Genomic DNA, 25,055 nt, shown 5'->3' with positions numbered 1-25,055 from the left:
GTATCAATTGGAATTTTGTGAGCAAGAAACTTTGCCTGGTATGTGAAAGTTATGGAAAACACCTAAACAGCACATTCCATGTCTCTTATTTTGATTGTTGCCATGCTGCAGGTCAGTATGACACTACACAACTTTATAAATACATAACTATAAGCAGTTTTTATCTAGAATAAGGGTTGCACATTCAGCCTTGGACACTTCACATTGCGGATTGTTTATGTTCCGGCCTTACCACAAAGAGCCAGAAAGGATTCTTATTTGTATTAAGTATTTTAATTGTATCTTACCACTCAAAGGAATGGTGCCATCATTCTCTGTAAGATGAAGTCTAAGTGAACTGTTTGTACTAACCTTTTTGATCTTTTGATTCATTTTATTCTGTACACAATTTACCATTAAAGCATTTAACCAAAAGGATAAAGTAGCTCAGTGTGCATCAGGCCCCGGGAATCTCATGTGTGGAAGATTTAAGACACAGACTTAAGCGTTAGACTGGATTAGAAGATCTCAGTTGGCTGGCAAGGAATGTTTGGCTATGGAGAGCTAAGACAGAAGAACATCTCTTGCAAGGTGATGAACAAGAGAGGGAGGTGGCCCCTGTGACTTGCGATTAGAATACCTTTTTGTATCTTGAACTGTATGATGTGCCAGCTTTATATACAATAATGAATGAAATTGTGAGTTGGCAGTTCTTTCCCTTCAGACTGGGGGCAAGAGGACATCCTGGTATTGTTTCTTGTAGCTAAATATACTGTGTTGTTTTAAAAAAAATGCCGAAGTCACAGCAAGTCAGGCAAACAAACAATGTGTAAAGAAGTGAAACCTAGTTGTGATTTTTTTCACAAACCCCTCATGGCAACTTTCACTTCGACAATCAAACCTGGCCAAAACATGGCACAGCACTTGAAAAAGAAAGCACGGAGGCTGAAACAGGCCCCCAACCCTTTCTCCTCAGCTGCTTCACCACATGGTATGAAAGTCTCTTGAGGCCTAGGAGGGGGAAATGGTAGAGGCTGGCCCCAGCTGCCAAGTGATGACACTTTGATACTCTTAAGGTTTCCCGGTCCCCCAGGGCCCAGTGCAGGGGGTGGGAGCATCGGTGTACTCACCTTCCATATGCGAGTGAAGTGCACCAGTGTTCCCCCTCGCACTAGAAAATGGTAACTACAACTGAAGCCCAGTTCATTAAAAAATGCCTAGATAGCCCACATATTTGCATCACATGAAAAAGCGGGCAGAGAGCAACATGGTGAGTGAACAGGAAAGCAACGGGGAAACATGTATAAGTGAGTTCACGTGTTGTACACGTATAATTTGTCTCATGTAGTTTAGCTCTAAGGGAGAAAGGCCTGTCCAGAAGTCTGAAAATCAGAAAGATATAAAAATATTAATGGCACATAGAGGATAACCAGTAGCATGGGACTCTCAGGGGAAAAAACCTCTCTGTGGTTTCAATCGCCTCTCAGGGCTTCTGAAGCGAAAGCCTGCCTCCCTCCTGCCTCCTCGCTCATCCGCTCTCTAGGGTTGCGTTGTGTTGAGGCGTGCCGTGCTCTCAAATACAGCAGGATAACAGAGTTGTTTTTAAGCATTACTATGGAGTGTGCCTTGAAAGTACTGAATCATTGAGAATTGAAAAACATAATCCCTGCTTTTGAAAGCCATCCAATTTCTTTTTATTCCCAGCCTCTGAGGTGTTTCAGAAATTGAAAAGCAACCACCCAACCATTCCCATGTTTAGGTTATTATATGTTTAAAAGATCCAGAGTAATTTAGTGGTGTGCCACCACCTGTCTCTGAGTAAATCAGGATCAAACTATTTGTACCCAAATGGAAAACTGAGTCTTAATTGTACTCTAAGGGGTGGCCCAAGCATTCATTAACAAGGAGAGAAATATTCTCAATCTCTTCTCACCTTGTTTATGGAGAGAGAGAGAGAGAGAGAGAGAGAGAAATATATATATGTATGCTGTGAAGGGTGCTTGGGTAGCCTTTCTGCTCCAGGACAAGGCTGAATGTAGGGCCGTTTGCGACGTCACGTAAAACTCGCGCGAGAAAATGCGATATTTCGCGTTTTCCCCGGCACGATCCACAACATTGCGGCATGGAGCGGCTTCAGGTAAGCCATCTGGAAACGGCCTAGGTCGGGAATAAGCAGATTTCCTGGCACATAGTAGCCCTTTTCACGTGTTACTGTGGACATACGTACATTCTGCATGTACATGGCATACATCTGTTCACTTCTTTAATGAAGACAGGAGCCAGTTTAAATCACACATTCAGCTGTACATACATTCAGTGTAACCTGAGAATTACTCAACTCATGTATAAAGAAAAATTAAGTGTGCACTGAATACAGATTGTACATGCATGCACTCTATCTTATGAACAAGGCTTCTGTTATCATTCCAAGAGTTTGCACGGTCCCACATTCCATTTTTTTCCGGCTTCTAGTTTGATTTGGTCAAATTTTAAATTTAATTTCAGAAACACTTTATGTATAATTTGCCACAGATTTCTGGTTCACATCTTTTTTTTTAACTTAGAGGCTACCAAGGATGTGAGTTCAATTGATGTGCAAAAGCAATCTTGATGTGATTGTGTAGTCCTATCTGGATTCCTTCTGCTCTGGGATGCAGTCATGGTGCATGTACTCTGGTGTGCCTCAGGAATGTGTATTAAATAAAACACCAGAAATGTATATGTGTGCAGTTATAATAATAATAACAACATTTGATTTGAATACCACCCTTCAGGACAACTTAATGCCCACTCAGAGCGGTTTACAAAGTATGTTACCATTATCCTCACAACAAAACAACCTGTGAGGTGGGTGGGGCTGAGAGAGCTCGGAGAGAGCTATGACTTACCCAAGGTCACCCAGCTGGCTTCAAGCGGAGGAGCGGGAACTCAAACTCAGTTCTCCAGATTAGAGTCCTGCTACTCTTATTGGATCCAAACCTGAAAACAGAACCCAGAAGGCAAGTGCACGGGAAGGTGCTAATGCATTGGTGCTGAACACAATTTGAGTAGTGTAAATAATAGTGCTTGATAGAAAATGTCTTCTGAGCATTTTCGCACCTTGCACCACATGGACCCCTTCTAGCTTTTGTTTCGTTTTGTGCTCAATGCTAAGGCAGCTGTGTCTGTTCTCCCACCCCGATCTAACCACCTTTTGTCACTCAGTTGTGGTAGACTGACCATGAATGAGAATGTGCATTCCGATTCACATCCCAGTGTGCATCCCTTTGAAAGCAATGCAGTGTTGATGGATTGTGCCCACATTTGGATATATGTGCAGATGCTCACCTGAATGCCGATGAAGACCATCTGCACCATGTTACTTTCCCCCTGCCGTCTGCATTCTTCCCCAACTAGTCTCGATGAGCTTTTTGAGCAACGTTTTGCTGTGCGATGCTGACAGCAATGGAACGGCTGGCACTATGTGGCTTTTTAAAGTGGGGGCCCCTCTGTCTTCTCCCTCCAGCTGCAGAACAAGACTGCAAAGAAGGATGAAAAATGAATGAAAGCATAGAAGGGGAAGGGTTTGGGAGAAAGCACTGGTACCCCTGAAACAGCACCTTTTGCACCCAAAAGGGAACCCTGTGCACTGTTGGTGCAGCACTGCTTAGAGAGATTTAAGCATTATTTACTACAATACATTGTTTTTATTTTGAAAGTTTATTATTTTCAGGCCTTGAAGCTTAGCCGTTTTGTTATTTTATAATATGCCATATCAGACAGATTCATGCATGGGTGAAATATAATTACATAGGGCTTTGTTCCTTCTAAGCATTAAGGAGCTTGGCCAAGCTCCTTAATTTTAATGCAGTATACTGTAAGGCGCCCTGACCTGGATTGCTCAGGCAAGCCCCGTCTCATCAGATCTCAGAAGCTAAGCAGGCTCGACCTTGGTAGTAATTGGATGGGAGACCTCCAAGGAAGACCAGGGTTGCAGAGGCAGGCAAGAGCAAACCATCTCTGTTAGTCACTTGCCCTGAAAACCCCACCAGGGGTCACCATAAGTCAGCTATGATTTGAGGGCACTCTTCACCACCATACTGTAAGGCAAGTGGAACTCAGTCCACAGTTCACAGTTAGCTAAATAGGCGGTCTCCTAATTAGTTGGGGGAATTACCTTAAATGAGACAAGTGAGAGGGGGTAACTGGGATTCCCCACCTATGTTTACAGGGATTATTCCCTTAGAGAACTCTTGAAATAAAGCAGGCAGATGTTCAACTGGAAAAGGTTTTTTTATTAAAAGAGAAATAAAAGGGCAAATGTGAAGAAAATCATACACAGCACATGTACAAGCCTAACTAAGAAAATCAGGGAGGAAAAGGGGAGAAAGCAGTGGGAAGGCAATAGTTACTAATCTCGAAGATAGAGGTCCACGGAGGGCAGCAAAATGACCAGTATTTCATGAGGAGAAGAAGAGAAGAGGCCTAAATGAATTTGGGTGTGTGTGGATGGATCCAGAACACAAACACACACACACACACACACACACACTGGTGGCTACAGAGTCCAGTTACAGGGCAAGTTGACGTCTTTGCCCCAAACAATAACTTAATGGGTTGTCTGGAGACTGGACAGTAAGTTGGGAGAGGTTTGATGGATCCTATCTGAGATAGACTATAGGTGAAAAAGTGCTTGATGACCTTTGGCAAACCATATGGGAAATGCTACCAGGTTTGCTGAGTAGCTTTGATTAGGGTAAGTGAGTGGGGAAATGAGATCGGGCATTGGCAAGATAAGTCCAGAGCTTCTTGGGCGACCTCATCATCCTAAGTTATGCGTCTCTCTCTGGGGTGTGGAGGGGCATCAGTCAGCCAGCTGCTCTGACAGGTAATTATCCAGGCTCCGGCCTGTCTGGCATCTTCTCGGGGCCAAGCAGTGCCCTGGGCTTATGATATATGGGAAAGGGTGTTTATGATATTCCATCTATAAACTGCCCTCGTAGCAATGAGGAGGGGTCTGACTGCTAACAGTATTGCTTGTAGTTTATTCAGGTTTACTACAGATCCTATGGGGATAATTAGTCTGCAAGTATTATGGTATGGTGCAAAAATAATACTCAGCACCTCTTTGATCAGAACCCTGAACCTGAGCGTGCAGGAGTTGGGGAACTGCAGGCTTAAAGTTGATGTTTTGGAAGTTCTGAGAAGACTGGGACTGGTTTTAGAATTGTTAGTTGTTCCCTCGATTGATGTGGAACAGCAGAGACCAGGAAGCAGAGAATCCAGCAGCTGGGGGGCAGGGCTATTGTCCTGGCTTTGGGTACACCAATCCTGATTAAAGCTTACATTTGAGTACACAAACAGCAATTTTACTCTGTCTTCCTCCATCTTTCCCATTCAAATTGCTGCCTTTCCTTTCGTTGATCAGTGCTCAGCCACAAAATAGCTATGTAAACATTGTTGAAATGGAAGCATTTGTTGCAGTTGCCAAGCAGGTGGCAGGGAAAGAAATTTGCCTAGCCATCGAACAGCATGCCATCCTTTGCAACAGGATGTTCAAATAGGGTTGCCAGCTCCAAGTTGGGAAATTCCTGGAGATCTGAGGGGTGAAACCTGGAGAAAGTGGGGTTTCGGGAGGGAAAGGACCTTGGCAGGCATAATTCCATTGAGTTCACCCCCAAAAGTAGCCATTTTCTCCAGGTGGACTGATCTCTGTGGCCTGGAGACAAGTTGTAATTCCGGGAGATCTCCAGCCACTACCTGGAGGCTGGCAACCCTATGTTCAAATCATAGGAGAATATTTATGATAACCAAATTGTGTGGGTTTTTTTTCTTTTTTTGGCCAAAATCTGCACTAAAGTTCTTTCCTTTATTTTCCTTTCCTTTAACAGCTCGTATGACATGAGCCTCGTGAGTATTTTTGTTCTCAGAGCAGGTTGATGATTTGTGGCCCAGTGTTTGTCTTTGAAAATGGATTCAGCAGAAATGATGGCTTGTATGTTTTATCCTGTTAAAGGGAGAAATTGTATTTTCTCAGCGAATTGCAATGATCTGCTGGGGTTGCTAGAAATGCCCGTTGGCGTTTCACTCACACTGTGCCTTGGTCTAACTACACACATTTGCCTCACGTTGCTGATGTGTCCTGTTTGTAAATAGGAAAGGGAAAAAATTAAACCTTTACATTCCTGGTATGCAAGAAAAGAGGAGATTTCTACAGCGGGCTTCAAAATTTAATGGGAACAGCCTGTAACTCTGTGAGTGCTGTCAAAATCACCAAGTATCAGATTTTTAAAAGAAAAATTCGACATAAGCAACATTTTATTTAGATATTCTTAAAAGCTTAAAAGGTTTTCTGTAAAAACATCACCACCATGGCCCTACATCTGTTCTTAGAAATCTTTATTTTGGCTGTAATTATAAACTGTTCCTGGAACCAAACCTGGTAAAATGAGCACTCGGACATAAAATAGTGATGATAAAGTTCGGATGATGAAACATTCCCCTGTCTTACCCAGGATTTAAGATTTTATGTTTGACTCAGTGGATGAATTTGTATTCTGTACTATCGAATGTCAAGTAAGTTTGCTCAGGTTGGCATTTAATCATAGTTTGAGCCAGAGTGAAAAACCATTTATATGTAAATGATTCAGATGCCTTGTTCTTTTCTAACAACCAATTAGGCTGGTTTTAAATCATATAAATGAGTAAGTGAAATTTAAAGCACATGCAGTTAGTGTGATCATGTATCTCAAGGTCTTCATAAAATTGATTTTTGAATTATGCCTGAAGCCAGTATTTTTTTAATGACTCTGATCTTATCTACTGACCCACACAGGTTTTGTACACTCCTCAGGGCTGTCAGAATCTCAAGGAATGGCTTCTCCATCTTGTGTAGTTGTTTGCGGGCTGAGCTGCTTTCGCAGAAATCATGGAGAGGAAGACCCATCCAGGGACATGAGTCCAAGGGCAGCTGTCATGATGCGAGGCCCCTGTGCTACAACTCATACACTGCCTTCCCTTTCCTAGGTCCAAGGCTGACAGCGGAGTAGCCTGCAAGTAGGGTTGCCAGGTCCCTGTACCCTGCCAGTGGAAGGGGGGCACCCAGCACCTATGGGGACGATCGGCCTCACATGCACTTTGTGCACATGCACTCTTGGCGCCAATGCAATGATGTCACTTCTGGAAGAAACATCATCACACCAGCCACAGGAGTGCTTCTGCGCTTTGCCTGGGGGAAATTGGTCTGTGGGGCCAAAATCAGCCCCAGGCAAAGCATGGAAGCAATCCCATGGCCAGCGCGATGATGTCACTTCAGGAAGTGACATCATTGTATCTGCTGGGAGAACCCAGAGTTCCTGCCGGTGGTGGGTGATTACAGCTAGAGATGGGCAAGAACCACAAAAAAAATGAACCTCGTGGTTCGTGAGTTTCCGCGAACCGCGAACCAGGAACCAGGAACTCCCATGAACTGGGGCAAGTTCCCAAACCAGTTTGTGATTTGTGGGGTTTAAATGCCCCTTTCTGGCTGCTAAGCAGCCGGATCCCCCCCTGCCACCAGGATCTCCCCCTGCCAGCCTGCCGCCTGCCAGCTGATAGTTTAAAGGGACCTGCCACTTGCAAGCAGCAGGAAAAGGTTATATGGCCATTTCCCTGGGGAAATGGCCATTTAAACTCCCCCTTTAATACGACCCAAACAAACCATGAGACCAGTTCATGGAAGTTCATGGAAGCTCATTTCCATGAACTTCCACTGGTTCGCAAACCACAAATCGGCCCAGTGCATGCGTTTTTTTGGGTCGTAATTTGATTTGTGCCCATCTCTAATTACAGCAGGGCTTGAAATTAGGCAATTAAGCAAACTGCCAGGAGATTGCCCACCACTAGTGGACACCTGAGATCACTACCTACAGGTCTTAGTGCAGCCTCACCCTCTCTCCCTTTGAGGCCTGGAGCTTTGGTAGGATTTCTCCTCTGGGTCAATAGGGCTGGATGAAATTAGAGGGGAAAGAAAGGGCAATCATTACCAAGGAGGCTGGGCCATGGGAGAAATAATATAAGGCTCCCCTGAAGGGGGAAAGTGTTATTCCCCCAGGACTGGGGGGAGAGGGCAGAGAAGCAGGAGATGATTCTTTATTAAAGCAGGGTGGGTTGGAGCCAGGAAGGACCAGGTACAGTAGGGTAGCCACATTAGGAGGCTTTATTATATTCTTGCCAGCATGAAACTTGCCATGCTCGTTGAAAACCGTTGCTCACAACCGCTTTTCTCCCCACCTGTTTGGTGATGGTGAACCTTGTTCAACAAAGCATCTTGTTTTACTTTGCCTAGGTCCTCACGCCACAAGTTTGGCCAGCCCCCTGACAATGTCCTCACAAGCAGAGGGGTGCTGTTTTGAATAGGGTTGCCAGCTCCAGGTTGGGAAATTCCTAGAAATGTGGAGGGTAGAGCTTGGAGACAATGGGATTTGGAGATGAGAGGGACCTCGGTGGGGTATAATGCTGTAGAATCCAGCCTTCAAAGCAGCCATTTTCTCCAGCAGAGCTGATTAGGGTTGCCAGTACCCCCTTACCGTCAAAGCAGAGGATGGGGGGGGGGGGGCTAGGCAGGTCAGGGCCCTGATTTTTCTTCCTTGCACGCGTGCTCTGGAGGCCCTGATGATGTCACTTTCAATTGAAAACTGGAGGTTACAAGGGCTCCGTGAGGCCAAAATTGGCCCGAAACGTAACATTTTTGCTATGTTTGGGGCCAATTTGGCCTCACTGACACCCCATGGTTTCTTGTTTTCTAACAAAAGTGCATCATCAGGGCCTCTGGGGCACACGTGCCTGCTGTTTCACCGTGCACTCTGGTGGCTCCCAGCCTGCATCCCCCCTTCTTTCCCCTCTGCCGGCCAAATGAGGTAGACTGGGGGGGGGGGACAAAATGTTGGGGGGAGGAGATCCCTCCCCCCAACCAGGAGGCTGACACCCCTAGTCTGGAAGGGTGAAATGAGGAAGAGAGTACTCTGGGCCCTCCCTAGATGAACTCCCAGGCCAGAGTGGTGGCTGCCAGTTAAGGCCCTTGCCTTCTACCGGGATGAATGGGGAAGGAGAGAAAGGGATGTGGGAGGCTAGAGGGCTCCTGGGAGAGGACACTCATATTGCACAAGCCCCCATGTGGCCTCTGCCACCCTTGATAGGGGCATGAGCAACTTCGTATGCATTCTGGTTGCATACAGTGAATGCCAAAAGCAAACTCAGATCGCCCCCAGTGGTGACATTGTGGTCTCTTGAGGACGGGGCCTCCTGAATTACATCTACACAGAAAGACAGCAGGTGGTGTTGGTTCTGTCCAGGTCTCCTTAAAACTCGAAGCCCTTCCTTCACGTAAGCAGAGGTTGGCGTCTCTGACAGGAAGGGCCTTGGATTTGCTAATGCACAAGCAGAAGGGGACCCGAACGTAGCCTGAGGAATCCTGCCCATTAATAAGCCGTTTCCTTGCTACCGATCATGGTGCTTTTCACACGTTCTGTAGGATGTGTGTCAAGACATGCTTGCTGGATGCCTGCCATGCCTCGGCTACCTAGCTAGGTTCCTGGTGCTACTTGGGTTGGGGGGAGCAGAAGACGGTGTGAACCCCCACTAGATCCTGCCGCCTCATCTGTCTCCTGCTGCGTGCCTTCTGGCTATGTCTGAGAAGGGATGGCCTTGAGGAACTCTTCTCACAGGGCAGCCTAACAGTCCCCCGCCTGGAAGCTTTGCGCCAAAACTAGCAGCCCCAGCTTGGGGGAAGAGGGGAGTATAACAATTGATGCTTGGCTTTGTACCAGTATTCCTGTCAATGCCTTGTTGGGGCCATCATGAACTTGTGATCCAGTAATAAAGAGCTGTAACTCATAGAGCCCAGTCTGATGCCGGGAAGAATCTGAGGGGTCACCTGACAACACTCTTGGCAAAGCAAATATTATGGAATTCCCTCTGCCAACTGACAGGCAGCTGGCATCTTGCATCGCTTAGGGCACTTTCATAGGAGAAAAAGGGTTGGATCCCATGGAGCATTTCCGTAAATGGAGTGGGGGGCAGTTTTTGCTGATTCCTCCTTCCCACTGCAGACATCGGATTCCCCCCTCATTAGGGTTGCCAGGCAGCCAGAGAGAGACTGATGCATAGTAACCATTCCCGGTTTAACCACAATAGATCTATACGTTTTAAAATAATTCACTCTAGCATAAATAGAATGTATTCTTGTTTCTGTTTTAACCCTGACTGGCTTGAAGTCATTGGCTGAGGGAAAATAAGACACACATACACAAATCTCACACACTCTGGTCATGACAAACGGGTCTGATTTATTAAACGGTGGCTGCTGATATATGGGATGTAAACTCTTAAATTCCCTTTCCCCGTAGCCCTGGGCAGTAGCTGGAGGAGGGGAAGTAAATCTAGGGAACGAGCTGTCTGTCTTGTGAAATCTCTGGGAAGAGGAGAGAAGGGACACAGTACGGATTTGATGGATAGAGATTAGACAGGTGGTGTGTTGTGACTGACTTTTAACTGCCTGAGAAGCCTCAATCCATAAAGGAAGGTTTAGATGGAGTGGCAGCGCGTCAAGGGGTCACAGTAAGCAGCCCCCTTCTTCCACTGGGGGAGGCTCTTCCACCCTTGGGAGGCTTCTTTTGCTGCAGAATGTCTCCACATTTAGAGTCTCTGTACACAAGATGCCTCAGTGTGTATTCGTCAAGTGTAGTTTAAAAAGACAGAGCCAGCAGAGATCACTCCTCAGAGGGTTTGTTAATTTTGTCTTCGCCTCCCCCTAAGGCTCTGTCAATTTCACCTCTTCTGTCTAAAACGGTGCAGGATCGCAACCGGAGGGCAGCCAGAAATGGAAATAGGCTGGAGCTGCCTTCTAGAGCCAGGCTTAGACCTGGAGAGGTTATCATGGGCTGAAGTTTCCCTTCTGACATTTCACAGCCTCTTCGCACAGCTCCAGTGTATAGCAGAGCCTTTGCCCTGCTGCCGGCTCTGTCTTTTTAAAGTACCCTTCCCAGCTACCCTTGCAGCTCCTGACACGTGTTTTTCATATGTCAGATGCATCATGCAGAGAGACTCTTAGTTGAGCAGAGTTGCAGGACACGGTCCCATCTTGGGATTGCAAGACTGACATGCACTCAGCGGAGACGATATTCCACGGGCCCTTCTTGGGATCTGGAGTGCTCGCTTGCTCTGTGTAGCTAATTTCTGTGTAACCAACAATTTACCCAAGCGGCTGCTCTTACGCTCAAGGAGTATCTGCAGCCTCTGCTTCCATTCAGGTTATATTTTGGAATAAGAAATACGGCTATTAGGATAAGGGAGTTTTTGCAAAGGAGCAGAAGATAAACAGAGGAAAAGGTGCTCCTGCTAAAAGTCACTGTGCCAAGAAATGCCTTTAATAGGAGCATGTTAGGATTCTACTAACTGCTTCTAGACATTTTAAAGATGAAATTTAATTTAATTTTTGTTTTGCACTGGTAGCATCAACATCTGGAACGACGGGGCTGGGGGGCATGACCACAAGTATGACTCCCCGTATCGTCGCCAGCAGCACAGTCCGCACCACCACAGCATCAGCTTTGGGCAGAAGGAACAGAAGCACGAGCACACCTCCCCCAGCGGTGGACCTCCCCAATGAAATGACCACACACCTGCCCCCTGCCTCTTCCCAGCTGCCTGCGATTGGAGCAGAGAGTTGTGAGACTGTGGAAGCTCGTGAGATCATGTGGTTCAAGACTCGCCAAGGACAGGTGGCAAAGCAGCCGTGCCCGAGGGGGACTGTCGGTGAGCTTATCAGAGGATCTCTCTTTTTTTACCCATGAAGGAATTGTCTGCAGTTTACTATTTAAAAGATTTTCACCTTGCCTTTCTGCCCTCAGAGGCAGCTAACAAGTGAAAACAAATTAAAATCTCATCTTTAAAAATGTTAAAACCAGCACACAAATACATCATTAAAATAATTTAAAATGAGAGCTTAAAATAAATAGAAAAGATAAAAAAGAATAGGGGAATCATTAGAGGGGGGAAGGATCACTGAGGGAATGCCAAGGGAAACAGAAAAGTCTTCTCCTGCTGGCAGAAGATGGCACCAGAAGGAGAAAGGCGAATCTGCCTGGGCAGAGCGTCTTGGTGCCCCTACTAAGAAGGCCTCTCCAGTGTTGGCCCCCACCTAGTCTTGGAAAGCAGGGTCACTGAAATCGGTACTTCCCAAGGCGACCGCAGTGGTCGAATGGATTCATAAGAGAATCGGTGGCAGCATCGTGGCTGCAGCATTGTGCACCAATAGAAGTTTCCAGACTCTTTTCAAGGACAGCTCCACATAGGGAACATTGCAGTAATTTAATCTCGATGCAGCCAGAGCGTGTACCACAGTGGCCAGACTTTTCCTGCCCAGGAAAGGCTGTAGCTGGCTAACCAGCTGAAGCTGGTAAAAGGCACCTCTGGCCACAGCTGCTACCTGCTTATCCAGCAGTAGGCCTGGGTCCAAGAGCATCCCCAGAGCATGGGGACCTGTTCCTTCAAGGGGAGTGCAGGCCCATCCAGAACAGGTGGCACTTCAAACCCTTCCCCTCACCAGCAACACCTCCTCCTGGCGGGTGGGTTACTCGTGCTAAACCCATTGCACGTATTTCTGGGGAAAGCATTGTCAAGAATGTAGATTTAGAAATTGTAACAAACTTATTAACACCAGCAAAAAATAATCATAATATACTACTGTTGGGAGGGGGAGTATCTCCTCCTTCCCAACTAAATGGGGGGAGGGGATCCCTAGAGGAATACTGAGATAAAAAAGTTCAGGAAGATCAGGTGAGCAGTAATCATGCCATAGAATGATGGCCCTTCCTTATCAGTCACTGCAGTGATATTGTTATGATGAATTAAGAGTATATGCTTTGTTTTCCTTGATTTGATGATGAACAAAAAGGGGCAGAGGTCAGACATTTGTATCTAGCTGACAGCAGTACCGTTAGTAGAATTTTTGTTCTGCCGCGGGAAGATTCCATGATAGATTGAGCAGAGATAGAGACTAATTGACAAATTTCTTTTGGCAGGTAGTAGCGGTTCAGATGGGTAACCATGTTAATCTGCAAGTAGCAAGTAGCAAGTAGTGCCTTAAAGACCAACAAACATTTTTGAGAGTCAAGCTTCCTTTGTCTGGGGGTGTCTCTGTGTGTGTGTCCATATTGACTAAAGTTCTAAAATGTATTACTTTTGGAAGAGGGAGACAGAGATTTCTTGTTTGACAAAAACTATGTATCTTTTAGTGTCTCAGAGGCATCTTTTCTAGACCAGCAGCATGCATTATGAAGAAGGACAAAATGATGTTCACTCTGTTACTTGGACAGTACATGCTTTTTCCAGCCGAGAAATCAGTCTTTACGTTAGAAAAAGCAGCGTGTGTTGCATCCGTAAGAGGGGTACTTCCTTCAGAAGGCAGCTATGAGTCATCTCCCATAAAGTTCTCTTTGTCATTATAGGTGTGTCAACATTTTTGTGTCTTGCTCCTGGTGGGATATGGGACCCTCAAGGACCAGACCTCAGCAACTGCTCTTCGCTTTGGGTCAACCACATCACACAGAAGGTACTTTTTCACCCCCTCCATGTGCTAGTTCCTTGTGTTTCTGTTTTGTCTCCCTGATCACACTGCCTCATCTTTCTATAACAAGCACTCTCAAACATGAGTTTGACCTAGGGTTGCCAGGTCCCCAGGGGCTCAAACGAGGGGGAGGGGGAGATCGTGGAGGAGGGGTGCCTGGGGGAATTTTACTTTGCTTCCACTTTGGAGGACTTCCTTGTTGTGCCAGGAATGTGATGTCATTCCTGGTGCGACAAGGAAGTCCTCCAGAGTGCACTGGAGCATGCTTTGAAGTTCCCAGGCCCCACCCCCGCCAGCCAGGTAAGCAGTGGCAGGGGGCAGAGGCTGGGAATGGGGAATCCCAGTTTGAACCCAAAACTGAACCCAAACTATGGCTTGCATGCTACAACTCTGCTCAACCAAGTAAGAAGTCTTCCCTAGTCCAGAGGAATACTTCAGACTTGACACGGTGGAGTAGTAGTATCTGCTGGATACGGTTTTGCGAAGAACAGCTTGTCAGGGCGCATCTGCAATATCTAAGAAGAATAGTACAACAAAAAGAAAACCTTATCCAAAAGGTATTTTACAGCCACTGTGAACTTTTATATTATTGTAGGAAATATTGCTGTAAACATTGTCTTGTATATTATCTCTGGAATATTTATTGTATTGAGGTATAGGAATTTGGATGAGCACTTTGTACTTTAGCACTGAACATTTGAATTACAAAACTTATATAAATATTTATTTCTGAATAACGATTAATTGTTCCAATTGTAACAGTTTTGTCTTAGTGTGACCTTTCAGGTTACAGCCCTTTTAGGGGGTTCCCCTGTGTTTGTGGTACATTGCAGTACCTGGGCAAGGTTCAGGAGCACAGAGTAGATACCTCTGGAAGGGAAAGGCACCCCTGGTATCTACAAGAGAGAGAATGAGGGTGAATTGCTGTATTACTTCCTCCATCCCATTCATTTCTAGAAGATGCTAATCAAGAAGTGTTTATTGATTCATTTAGTTCATTTGTAGTCCTCATTGTCATTCTCATTGGCAGATTACAGGGTTATAAAAGACAGTGCAATCAAGATAGTTTCAGGTGGGTAACCATGTTGGTTTGTAGTAGAAGAGCAAGATTTGGGTCCAGTAGCACCTTAGAGACCAACTAGATTTCCAGAGGTTTGAGCTTTTGAGAGTCAAAGCTCCCTAGTCTCTAAGGTACTACTGGACTCAAATCTTGCTCTTTGATTAATATAGTGTAATTCGTTCAATAAACAATGCAATAAAACTGAATTACACCATTTAGAGAACAATTAAATGGAAACAGTATAATATATCACATGAATGGGATTTCACCCCTAGAGAACAATGATCCAACAAACTGGATTTTACAATTAGAGAATGTTAAAGTACAGAGAGTAGAATACAGTATAAAGAAGAACGTGCCATTGAGTCCTAACTGACTCATGGCTGTCACTTCCACATCTTGGCTTCTCAGTTCCTCCCAGGCTTCCTCATAGGTATCCACTCTTTTGGACTCGGGGGTGTGCATACCTCTTCCCCAACACAAACTGTCTCCAAGGGAGGAGGTTGCTCTGTTCTTTTATTAAAGGATGTGTCAGGCCCATTAGCAGCAGAATCCTTGACATTTGTATGCTGGGTGCCCTCCGCCTGAGGGGACGGCAGGAAGCTTACATCATGCCTGGCAGTGCTCCTTGCTTGTCAAATAAGGATGTGCCAGCCATGAGTGGCTTGGTGCATTTTACAGAAGCTTCTGTCAAGATGCTGGGAGCATCTGCCATACCCACACCGGGGGCTGGGGGGGGGCTGGAGGTTATGATGTTATGATTATCTGCTGCAGCTGTGTGTCTTCACTCTCCCAGGGTGTGAATTCTTCCTGGAGTTCTCTCTCTTAGACTATGCTTGCTCCTAGCCACTGGGAAAGGACTCCACATAACTTTGAACTCTGTGTCCTCCCCTGTGCAGGTAGTTCTCAGCAGAATTAGCCAGCCTCTAGGAAGGGGGGGAAGGTTAGCCTGTGAATGATATATGTTCTTGATTTGAGGTTGTGCCTCAGTCCTGACAATGAACCTCGTAAGATCCTGAGACTAGCAACTTTTCAGTAAAACTCTATTAACCCAGTGGAGTCTTTTGGAAAGCTGCTTGGCAGATCCTTACAGTTTGTGAAGAATCCGTTTCCAACCTCTGAGTGCCTGAACCTGAGTATCTGTTGAATCCTGCTACCTGAGCTATGGCTGGATGAGGAGTGGATACCGGGGCTGGGGGGCTGCCAGAGGAAGAACTTGGACCTAAAGACCCCTCCAACGAACGTGGGCCCAACGCAGATGCATTGGTCGGAACCGGAGTGGCATCGTCGCCAGAGGGAAGCCGTTCAGACCCCACAGACTCTGAGGAGGAGTCTTCGGAAGAGTTTTCCGGTGCCGGAGAAGAACCGGGGAGTGACGGAGTATCACGGCTACAGGCCGAAATGGGAGTATTAAGGAACGATGTGTATCGTACTATGGGAGCCCAAATCTGCGTGTATGCAGATCTAGAGGAGATTCAAAGGTGGGGCCTGTTAGGAGCGGCTGCTGTGGATGAAGTGCAACAGCTCAGGGCCTGGATGGGGGGGATGAGATGTGGCATGCACATGTTCATGAGGGATATCCAAGAGGTGCTGCAAGCAGCTGTACAGCCGGAGCAGCCGGGGGACCTGGCTGATCCACTCCTTGGGAGATCCTTACAGCCTCCCCTTTAAAGAGTCAAAGAATTGCATGCCACCCCTCAGTTGTCCTCATTCACCCAGGATTCTCAGGAGGAGCAGACTATGTAATTAAGTGTCCCAGAAGAATCCCAGATGTTATTCTTCCTTCCCACCCAAGGGCATCAGCTCTTTTGGAAAGATGTGCATGCCAGCCTATGCCAGCTCAGCTCCAGGCCCTATTAAAAGAGGCAGCAGGGAAACCACGTCAAAGAGATGCACTGAAGAGCAGCAGCCTCTCTTGTTGTCTTAGAGGAGGTGGAGGTGCTTCGTGCCCTAATGGGGTGGGAGGCATGGAGGAGTGAAGGAACAAGGAGTCTGATGCCGGGCAGCCACAGGAGAAAGAAAGCATTTTTGGATGTGGTGTGTATTTCAGTTTTCATGCTTCCATACAATGTCAAGTCAAAAATGTCTTCCCTGGTGTAGTCTCATCCTAGGCATCTTTCTTCAGAAGTAGTTCTTGTGGCATTCAGTCGGGCTTACTCCTGAGTGCACATGGGATTACCGTTTACATTGCTGCGCTCCCAGGCAGAGTATATTTTGGGTGATTTTGAAAGGCATGTTTATTTCTCTGTTTTTCTCCGTGTGCGTTTCCTCCCTTGTAGGCATCCATCCTTCCTTTTTATACTCTTCTCTAGTTGCCAGTAAAGTATTTGCTCACTAACAGAAAAATGCATTTTTCCACTGCCTCCTACTACAGTATCAACAACAAAAGCTTTTGTTAGAGCAACATCTGATAGTGAAGTCCTGGTGCTGTATGGGTAGCCCCCAAGTATGCAGAAAAAAATGATTCACCTCCCCCAACTCCGTTGTATGCTTTTTTTTAAAAAGGAGGTTAGTTGCTGCAGTATCCACGTGCAGTCTCCATGGTGCCACAGTGGAGAGGGTTTCAGGTGGGTAGAAGTGTTGGTCTGTAGTAGAAGAACAAGATTTGGGTCTAGTAGCACCTTAGAGACCAACTAGATTTCAAGGGTATGAGCTTTTGAGAGTCAGAGCTCCCTTCATCAGATACGAGGAGAGGAATTTGGAATTGGGAGTACTTGTTTTCCCCGTTAGTCAGAGCCGTAATGCACATAGTCAAGATCCGTTTTCTTTTTCAATGTCTTTGATCTTTCCTGCAGGAATCAGTGAGTTGAAATGTTATGGTGGTTTGTATCAAATCATACATCTTGAATACTTTTAAGGACAAACCCCTTGTGCATCTTGTTGCTATTGGGATGAGAATGAGTGATAGCTAAGTGCTATGGCAGAGATTCTCACATCCATGATTTGATTTCTCAGAAAACAATTGCTAACATTATTTATTTGTTTGGTTGGTTTTTATCTACCTTTCTCACTGAGACCCAAGGCGGATTACACAGTTCAAGTGAAATACAATATCATCAACAGCTTGGACATTCCCTGAGCAAAATATAATAGTGATTGACAGATAGGACATTCACCGAGCAGATACAATTGCATACGGTAGCAGAAAAATTGAAAACAAGTATAAAGCTGAGCACAGAGATGAAATCTTTCTGAAACAATATGCAACTAATTAACATGACACATTTAGCAACATGGAACCTCCCCTATAGGAGCATAACATCAGCAGACCATATTCAGTACCAGAGGACCAGTCCCTGTCCTTGTCTCTAAGCTATTTCTTATGGCATAGCCCTATAACGGTAGAGCAGTCGGCTCCATCTGAAGGCCAACAGGCAGCCTGACTGAAGCAAGATTGTTGCCTGTTCTTAAAATATTGCATTCTTTTTGGAGATGGAGGCTAAATCAGTTTCCTGAAGATAACATTGTCCATCATAGATTTTTCAGTGTCAGGACTGAAGCAAGAGGTACTTTTCTGATACATCTGTTCAAGCATGTTTTTCCACCATTTTGCTCTTTCTAATGATTAGAACCCTTCTTCTGCTCTAAACTCAAGAGTCTCTCTACACGAGACCTCTTACACGAGGAGGCTCAAGTGGAGGGAGATGCATTGTTCGCCGGGAAGTGTAGTTGCTCTGTCAGGTTCACCTCTCTAGTCACAGAGATCGCTCCTCAGAGGGTTTGTTTATTTCACCTCCCCAAAGGCTCTGTCAATTTAATCTTCCCTTAGGGGAGGTGAAGATGAAATAAACAAACCCTCTGAGGAACAATCTCTGCAACTTTAGAGAGGTGAAACTGACAGAGCAACTTCACTTCCCGGCTAACAATGCATCTCCCTTCACATGAGCATCTTCGTGCAAGAGGCCTCGTGTAGAGAGACTCTGAACGTCCCACTGAAGATCTCTTTTAATCTAAAATAGCAGTTTCTGCTCTAGTATAAATGTCAGTCCTGGGCAGGTAGAATCCCCAAGTTCTCCACAGCAAACACACTGGGGTATTGGTTGAAGTAACTTTATTAGAGATCCATCAAGTTCAAGGTGCTCAGGCAACTGTATTGGCAGAAGTGACGTGGATGGGGTCGGTACTGTTAGTTAGAGGGAAGGTTCCCACCATCAGGATAGGGTCCTTTAAAGTTTGGAAAGAGAAGGAGACGGGGGGTGGAGTGTTAAAGAGGAGAAACTAGGTTTGGGCTAGGCAGAACAAAGAATGAAATCATCTCAGTTCCCAAGAAGGATACATTTCGAGCCAGCCACAGCCAGCCTTCAAGGACACTTGCTGGAGGCACCGGGGAGAGAGAAAGTAAATCCTTGTGAGATAACCTACTTCCTTAACATCAATAAGAAACTCCTCATGCCCTCAGAGGACCAGTACATAACACAAAATACATTCATGGCAGATATGCAGACAGGCATATATGACAATAGCAGATTTGCAGGCATATAAATTAAACTCTTTTTCACCTCTATTTGTTCTTGAATAAAGATCCAGAACTCTCTCAGCCTTGTGAAGGTTCATGTCTGAAATTTTCCACAGGCCAGTTTGGCTAGGGATCCTGGAGGTGTTTAACCATCTTCTGGGCATGGAGCAGGGGTCACTGGGGCAGTGGGGGGCAGTTGTGAAGTCCCTGCATTGTGCAGGGGGGTGGACTAGATTACCCTAGAGGTCCCTTCCAACCCTATGATTTTATGATTCTATGAAGTTATTGTAGCAGTTCTTCAGTATGGTTCTTTCAGTCTGAATTTGGCTCAGTATTCCAGATACCTTCTCCAAGAGCCATTGATGCTTCCTTCATCCCAGAAATGTCATAATCAATGTAACCAAGGCAGAAATGCCAGAGATCACAGGCCATGCAATAAAGGAGCAGAGTTCTCTCCTCCTCTGACATTTTCACCTGAGAATTCAACCTCACAAGAAGGAGCCCAGCAAAGGGGTTCTTTGCAGTTTCCACTGAAATCCTTCACGCGGCCAGAGCAGCATATTGCATCTCAGACTCAAAAAATCCTGATCGGCCTCTTCCACAGGGAAAATGGTACAATTTCTCTTGCCCCTCCCACGTGCCCCCCCCCCCTCGATCAAATGGTGTCTGTGGAGTTTGGTTTAGCTTGTTTCTCAAGTATTCTGGTGCTGATGAGTAACATTCCAGAACGCTTAATTGTTCACATCTTTGGGCATGGTTTTCATATCCTGCATTCTTTAATATCTAAATCAAACATATCTTAGTTTCCTCTCAGCTTCAGAGCCGATAACTTTCCTTTTCTTGGCTGGTCATCCTTTTGTTACGCCCCAGTTAAAAGGACAACAGTGGAAGCACCAGTTGCCACAGCAGCAATGAAACTTCCACGGGAATGTGTTGCTGTGTGAAAGGCCTCTCAGAGCCAAGCTACAAGTGACGCCTGACACACGTTGGACACTTGTCAGCTTCCCTCAAGTTTTGGTGGGAAATGTAGGCATCCTGGTTTTACAGCTTGGCTCTCCATTACAGCTGCAAGACCAGGATGCCTACATTTCCCATCAAAACTTGAGGGAAGCTGACAAGTGTCCAACCTGTGTCAGGCGTCACTTGTAGCTTGGCTCTCAGTCTGCTGTTTATTTTTTTACTACCAGGGCTGATTTCAAGATCCTTCAGCAGTACAAAAGCATTCTTTTTTCTTGGAAAAATGAAAATATCATTGGTATGTCTGATAGCAAAATAGCCCCAGGGCCAGTTCCCCAGGCAAGCCACCAGCTTGGGCAGGTAAACCAAGGAGACACTGCAGGGACCCATCTCATTCCCTGCAATCAGCAGTATGGTAGGGTTGCCAGGCCAAGAGGCAACACTTAGGAGAGCTGAGGGTGAGGACATGGGGGTGGTTGTGATGTCAGTGACGTTGCCAATGTCACTACGTCACTTTCAGGCAAACTCCAGACACAAGAGGGAAGCTCTAGGAATTGCTGGGATCTCTATGGTTTGAAAAATAGCAGAACAGACTTGGTCCCACTTTGGCCAGAACGGATCCTAATGAGATAAGAGAAGATTTGCTGCAGGATCAGAACAAAGTATGGTAATTGCAAGAAAAGGGAATCGCTGGGTTGTGCATCACAGAGGAAGCAGAAGTTGTCTTTGGGCAGCTGGAGGTAATAAAAGATTTTTCGGAATGATCCAAAGTAATCAACATTTCAAAACATGAGAAATGTAGGGAAGGGATGAAGGATGTTTGCATGTCCAGCTTGAAACCTGATTTATGTTAAGCGATGCTTAAGCAATGCTATTGTTCATTAATGAAACAGCTGTGGCTGCCTCTCCCCAAACAGGTGAAAACTGGGTCCTTTTGACTCATGGTGGTGAAATAGCTTGTCATTTTCTCCTGTTCTCTAAACTGTAGGTGAAGTCAGGAGAGACAGCTGCCAATGTCGCAAGAGAACTTGCTGAGCAAACAAAAAGTCACCTGAATGCTGGAGACATCACCTACTCTGTCCGGGCCATGGATCAGTTGGTGGGTCTACTGGATGTGCAGCTCCGAAACCTGACTCCCGGCGGAAAAGACAGCGCTGCACGAAGCTTAAACAAGGTAAGGGAACAATAGCCTTGAAAAGCAGGACAGTATTAGGCGGCTCTGCCTTCTGCATATATGCAGGGTGGTATTATGGTTACAGTGGTGGAATAGCATCTGGGAAACTTGGGCTCCATTCCCCTACTGGTCCATGGAAGCTTACTGGGCAACCTTGGGCCAGTCACAAACTTGCAGCCTCACCTCCTTCACAGAGTTGTTGTGAGGCTGAAATAGGGAAAGGAGAAATACATATGATGCCTTGAGCTACTTAGGAGAGGAGTTGGTTGAAAGTGAGGTAAGTAGATAGATGGATTTCCACTTGGGCAATGCTGTTCACTGACGGTCTTCTGTGTCAAAACACACCTCCAAGCAAAAGCAGGGCTCTCATAGGAGGCAGGCCATCGACCTTGAGCGTGATGTCTAAGTCATAGAGACCCCATGCACTCCATCAGCTCCTCTTCAAATCCCCCTCCGTTTAGTCCTTGGAGGAAGAGAGAGAACTAACACATATGTGCATGGAGCTGACATATTGGGTGCCAGGACAGCCTTCATATCCAGAATGCTGCACACGTAGGTACCCTCCATGGTACTTCCAAGACATGCCACCACCAGGAGCTGACTGGGGCGATGCGTACCACGTGGAGTCGAATCCATCTTTGATCCCCCAGCTTAGATCAAGACGAGTCATCAACCTCACTATATTCCTAAGTCTTCAAGGGCGTTCCACCTGCTGGATTCGGAGACCTATCCATAACTTATGGATCAAAGTCCTAACCTATGTTCTGACCCTTCCCCTGATAAAGCAGTAGGGGATAGGGAGCCAGTGTTTCCCCCTCCCCTGATGATTTCTGCCTCTAGGTGGAACAAATGCTTAGGATGACCAAGTCCCTCGATATAGATGTGTCCTCCATGGAGTCGAAACTTAAAGACAAAATTCTTCAGCATCTATACTTGGGGAACTCAGCAAACATTGTGTTCCCAGTGATTGAGGGATTTTGTGGAATTGATGACCAACCTATGTGAGAGACCAGCCTCTGTCCCAGCCACATCGAAAAGGCAGAAGGGCTGTATAAAACAAAGGAGGACAATTGCTCCTTCGTATTCACCCACCCTCTTCCCTCCTCACTAGTCAGTGAGGAGATGCAATTATGACCCAGGCAGGGTTTGTACTCCACTCCTGCTGACAAAGAGGGTTAAAACTTGATGCACTGGGGAGAAAAGTCTATGCATCATCTGCTCTTAACATAATGATAGCCAACTATGTGGCCATAATGAGGGCCTACCCAATATTCTTATGGAACAAAATGGCACCATACAATGACCACCTATCAGAAGACCAGAAGGCTCTCATCAAGTTCAACCATCAGGCTTTCTGAGCAGCAAATCAATGCTGGATGGAATGTGGCCAGATCGTATGGGATTCTGCCTCCTTTGCAACAATCAGGGTCCAGATCCTTTGGTAGACAACACCAATACAAAGGTTGCAGATTCAGATACCAGCCCTACCAATACTAGCAGTATCCTACACATCGTTCTGCATCTGTCAGTCAGGGGCAGTACCAGAGACATAAGACCTTGCATGGACCTGGACAAGGCACCCAGTCATCCGGCACCAAAGACCTGGGCCCAAGTCGAAAACAGTTCTGACTAGGTGACAACTATCCAGCAGTGTTTGGCAAACAACTCTCCCATTTTTTTTCCAGAGTGGAAATCCGTCACCGCAGATGCTTGGGAAATAGTTCAGAATGAATATAAAAATGAATTTGAATTTTCTCTTTATCTGAGTCTTCCTCGTAAATCAATTAGTAACATCAGAGTTAGCTAGCTGTCCTTAACAAGGGGGCAGTACAACGAGTTCCACTGTCAGAGTCTAGATTTGAGGGTTACTTTAGGTTCTTCCTAGTTGATAAAAAGGATGGATGGTTCAGACCCCTAGTAGACCTTAGGGACCTGAATAAGTCAGTCAGGATGGTCACACGCCCCATGTTGTTGCAGTTGCTTCCACATGGGTCCTGGTTTGTAGTCCCTGATTTAAAGGATGCCTGTTTTCTTATTTCTATCCATGAGTCCCACAGAAAGTTCCTGAGGTTTCAGTTAGGGAATCAAATTTACCACTATCAGATTCTACCCTTTGGTTTGGCCACAGCACCCAAGATATTCACCAAATGTATAGCAGTGGTAGTTGCATTTCGAAGAACTCAAGGGTGTTCCATTGAAGCCAGCTGGGTGACCTTGGGTCAGTCACAGCTTCTAGGAGCTCTCTCAGCCCCACCCACCTCACAGGGTGTTTTGTTGTGGGGATAATAATGACATACTTTGTAAACTGCTCTGAGTGGGTGTTAAGTCATCCTGAAGGACGGTATATAAATCAAGTGTTATTATCGAATGTTGTTATTTACCCTTATCTGATTTCAGCAAAGTCTAGAAACACTCTGGAAAGACATACAGCACTAACAGTTGAAACATGCCACCAGCTGGGATTAGTGGTCAGTTTCAGAAAGTCCAACCTGATTTCTTCTAAAAAGGTCCAATTCATAGAAGTGATTCTGGATTCATCTCTGAATAGGGCCTTCCTTCCACCATAAAAGGGCACAGAAAATACAGCTGCTTGTGCACTCTCTAGCACATTGCAGATTCTAGTCAGCTCTAAAAATTCAAATGCTTTTGGGATTGATGGTAGCAACTGCAGCTCTGACACCCTGAGCAAGATTACACATGAGGCAGTTACAGTTGTGGTTCACTTCTATCCGTTCCCCAGGACTACATTCCCAATCTAAAAAAAATATTCTATACCAAGGGCAGTAGTCAGATCGCTAAGATGGTGGCTTGATGATGCTCACCTGCTAAGAGGGATCGAGTTTGGTTCTCCCTTGGTTGAAGTCACAGTCACCACCAATGCCTCTTTGAAAACCTAGGGGGCACACTGCCGACATCTATCAGCACATGGTACCTGGTTGAGAGAAGAAAAAGACACATTGTTAGGTGCTCAAGATCACCTTTCATATTCAATACCCCCCTCAGCTGAAGCTGATGCTGTTGGGGTGATTCTGTTATTTGAACCCAGAGTGAGAAACGGAATGGGAGATGTTGTTCCTGTTGTAATCTCTCCTGAGCCTGAGAGCCTGCTTGACCTTGAGCAGTCCATGAATCACACAGCCTGTTTTCCTGTCCACAGAGTTAGAAGACTGTTAGGAGAAGGGGGGATTAAGAGTAGCCTTGGGGAACGTATATCTGCTTAATACTTGTCTGTAGCCACCAGTCCTAGTAAGGATGGTGTAAGTATATGATATTGGCATCTTATTGATAAAGAACTTCTACTCATGAAGTCCTTTGAGAGTTGCCTGGCATCACAGATTGCTAGGACTGCCTTCTTAATCCTCGGACCTAACTCACCATAGACTCCTAACTCTGAACCATGGTGGCTGAGGGAGGCAAAGGGACCGGTGCAGCAGAACCGACCGTGGGAAACCTTAAAGACCTCGCCAAAGAGCGTGGGCCCAACATGGGAGCACTGACTGGAGCTGGAGTTGGTACAAGACTCCTCACAGGTGTTTCCTGGCAGTCTATCAACTACAGAGCTTGGATAGAGGGTACCCCGGTAGAGGGCCCCCTGAAAGTGACGTTGACCAGGAGGGAGCTGGACCCGAGAGATCGTTGGAGGGCTCAGCTCCACAGACCATCTCTGATTCAATGGGATGATTTCCCCAAAGAAGGAGGGGAAGGTGATGAGGAATCAGGAAGGAGGGGAATGCTGGAAGTACCCTCTGCTGATGAAGTGCAAGAAATCCAAGCCAAGATGGGGAAGATGAGGTGTGAATTGTATGCTTTCATGGAGAATATCTAACAGATGATATAGGTGGCC

At 46.0% G+C, this 25,055-nt stretch overlaps 1 protein-coding gene across 1 annotated transcript in view; it reads left to right on the top strand.

The window, feature by feature from the left end:
- Positions 1 to 25,055, top strand: part of ADGRL3 (adhesion G protein-coupled receptor L3) — a 673,348-nt gene that overhangs the window by 417,467 nt on the left and 230,826 nt on the right. The window contains exons 7-9 of the mRNA XM_055002453.1: positions 11,449 to 11,751; positions 13,446 to 13,549; positions 21,026 to 21,211. Of these exons, the coding sequence (XP_054858428.1) occupies positions 11,449 to 11,751; positions 13,446 to 13,549; positions 21,026 to 21,211 (593 nt within the window). The remainder of the gene's footprint in view (positions 1 to 11,448; positions 11,752 to 13,445; positions 13,550 to 21,025; positions 21,212 to 25,055) is intronic.

Source organism: Eublepharis macularius, chromosome 18, assembly GCF_028583425.1.
Source record: "Eublepharis macularius isolate TG4126 chromosome 18, MPM_Emac_v1.0, whole genome shotgun sequence".
In the NCBI taxonomy this organism is placed as follows: Eukaryota; Metazoa; Chordata; class Lepidosauria; order Squamata; family Eublepharidae; genus Eublepharis; species Eublepharis macularius.
Note: the sequence above shows the minus strand (reverse complement) of the source record. Positions and strands in the feature narration are given on the sequence as shown.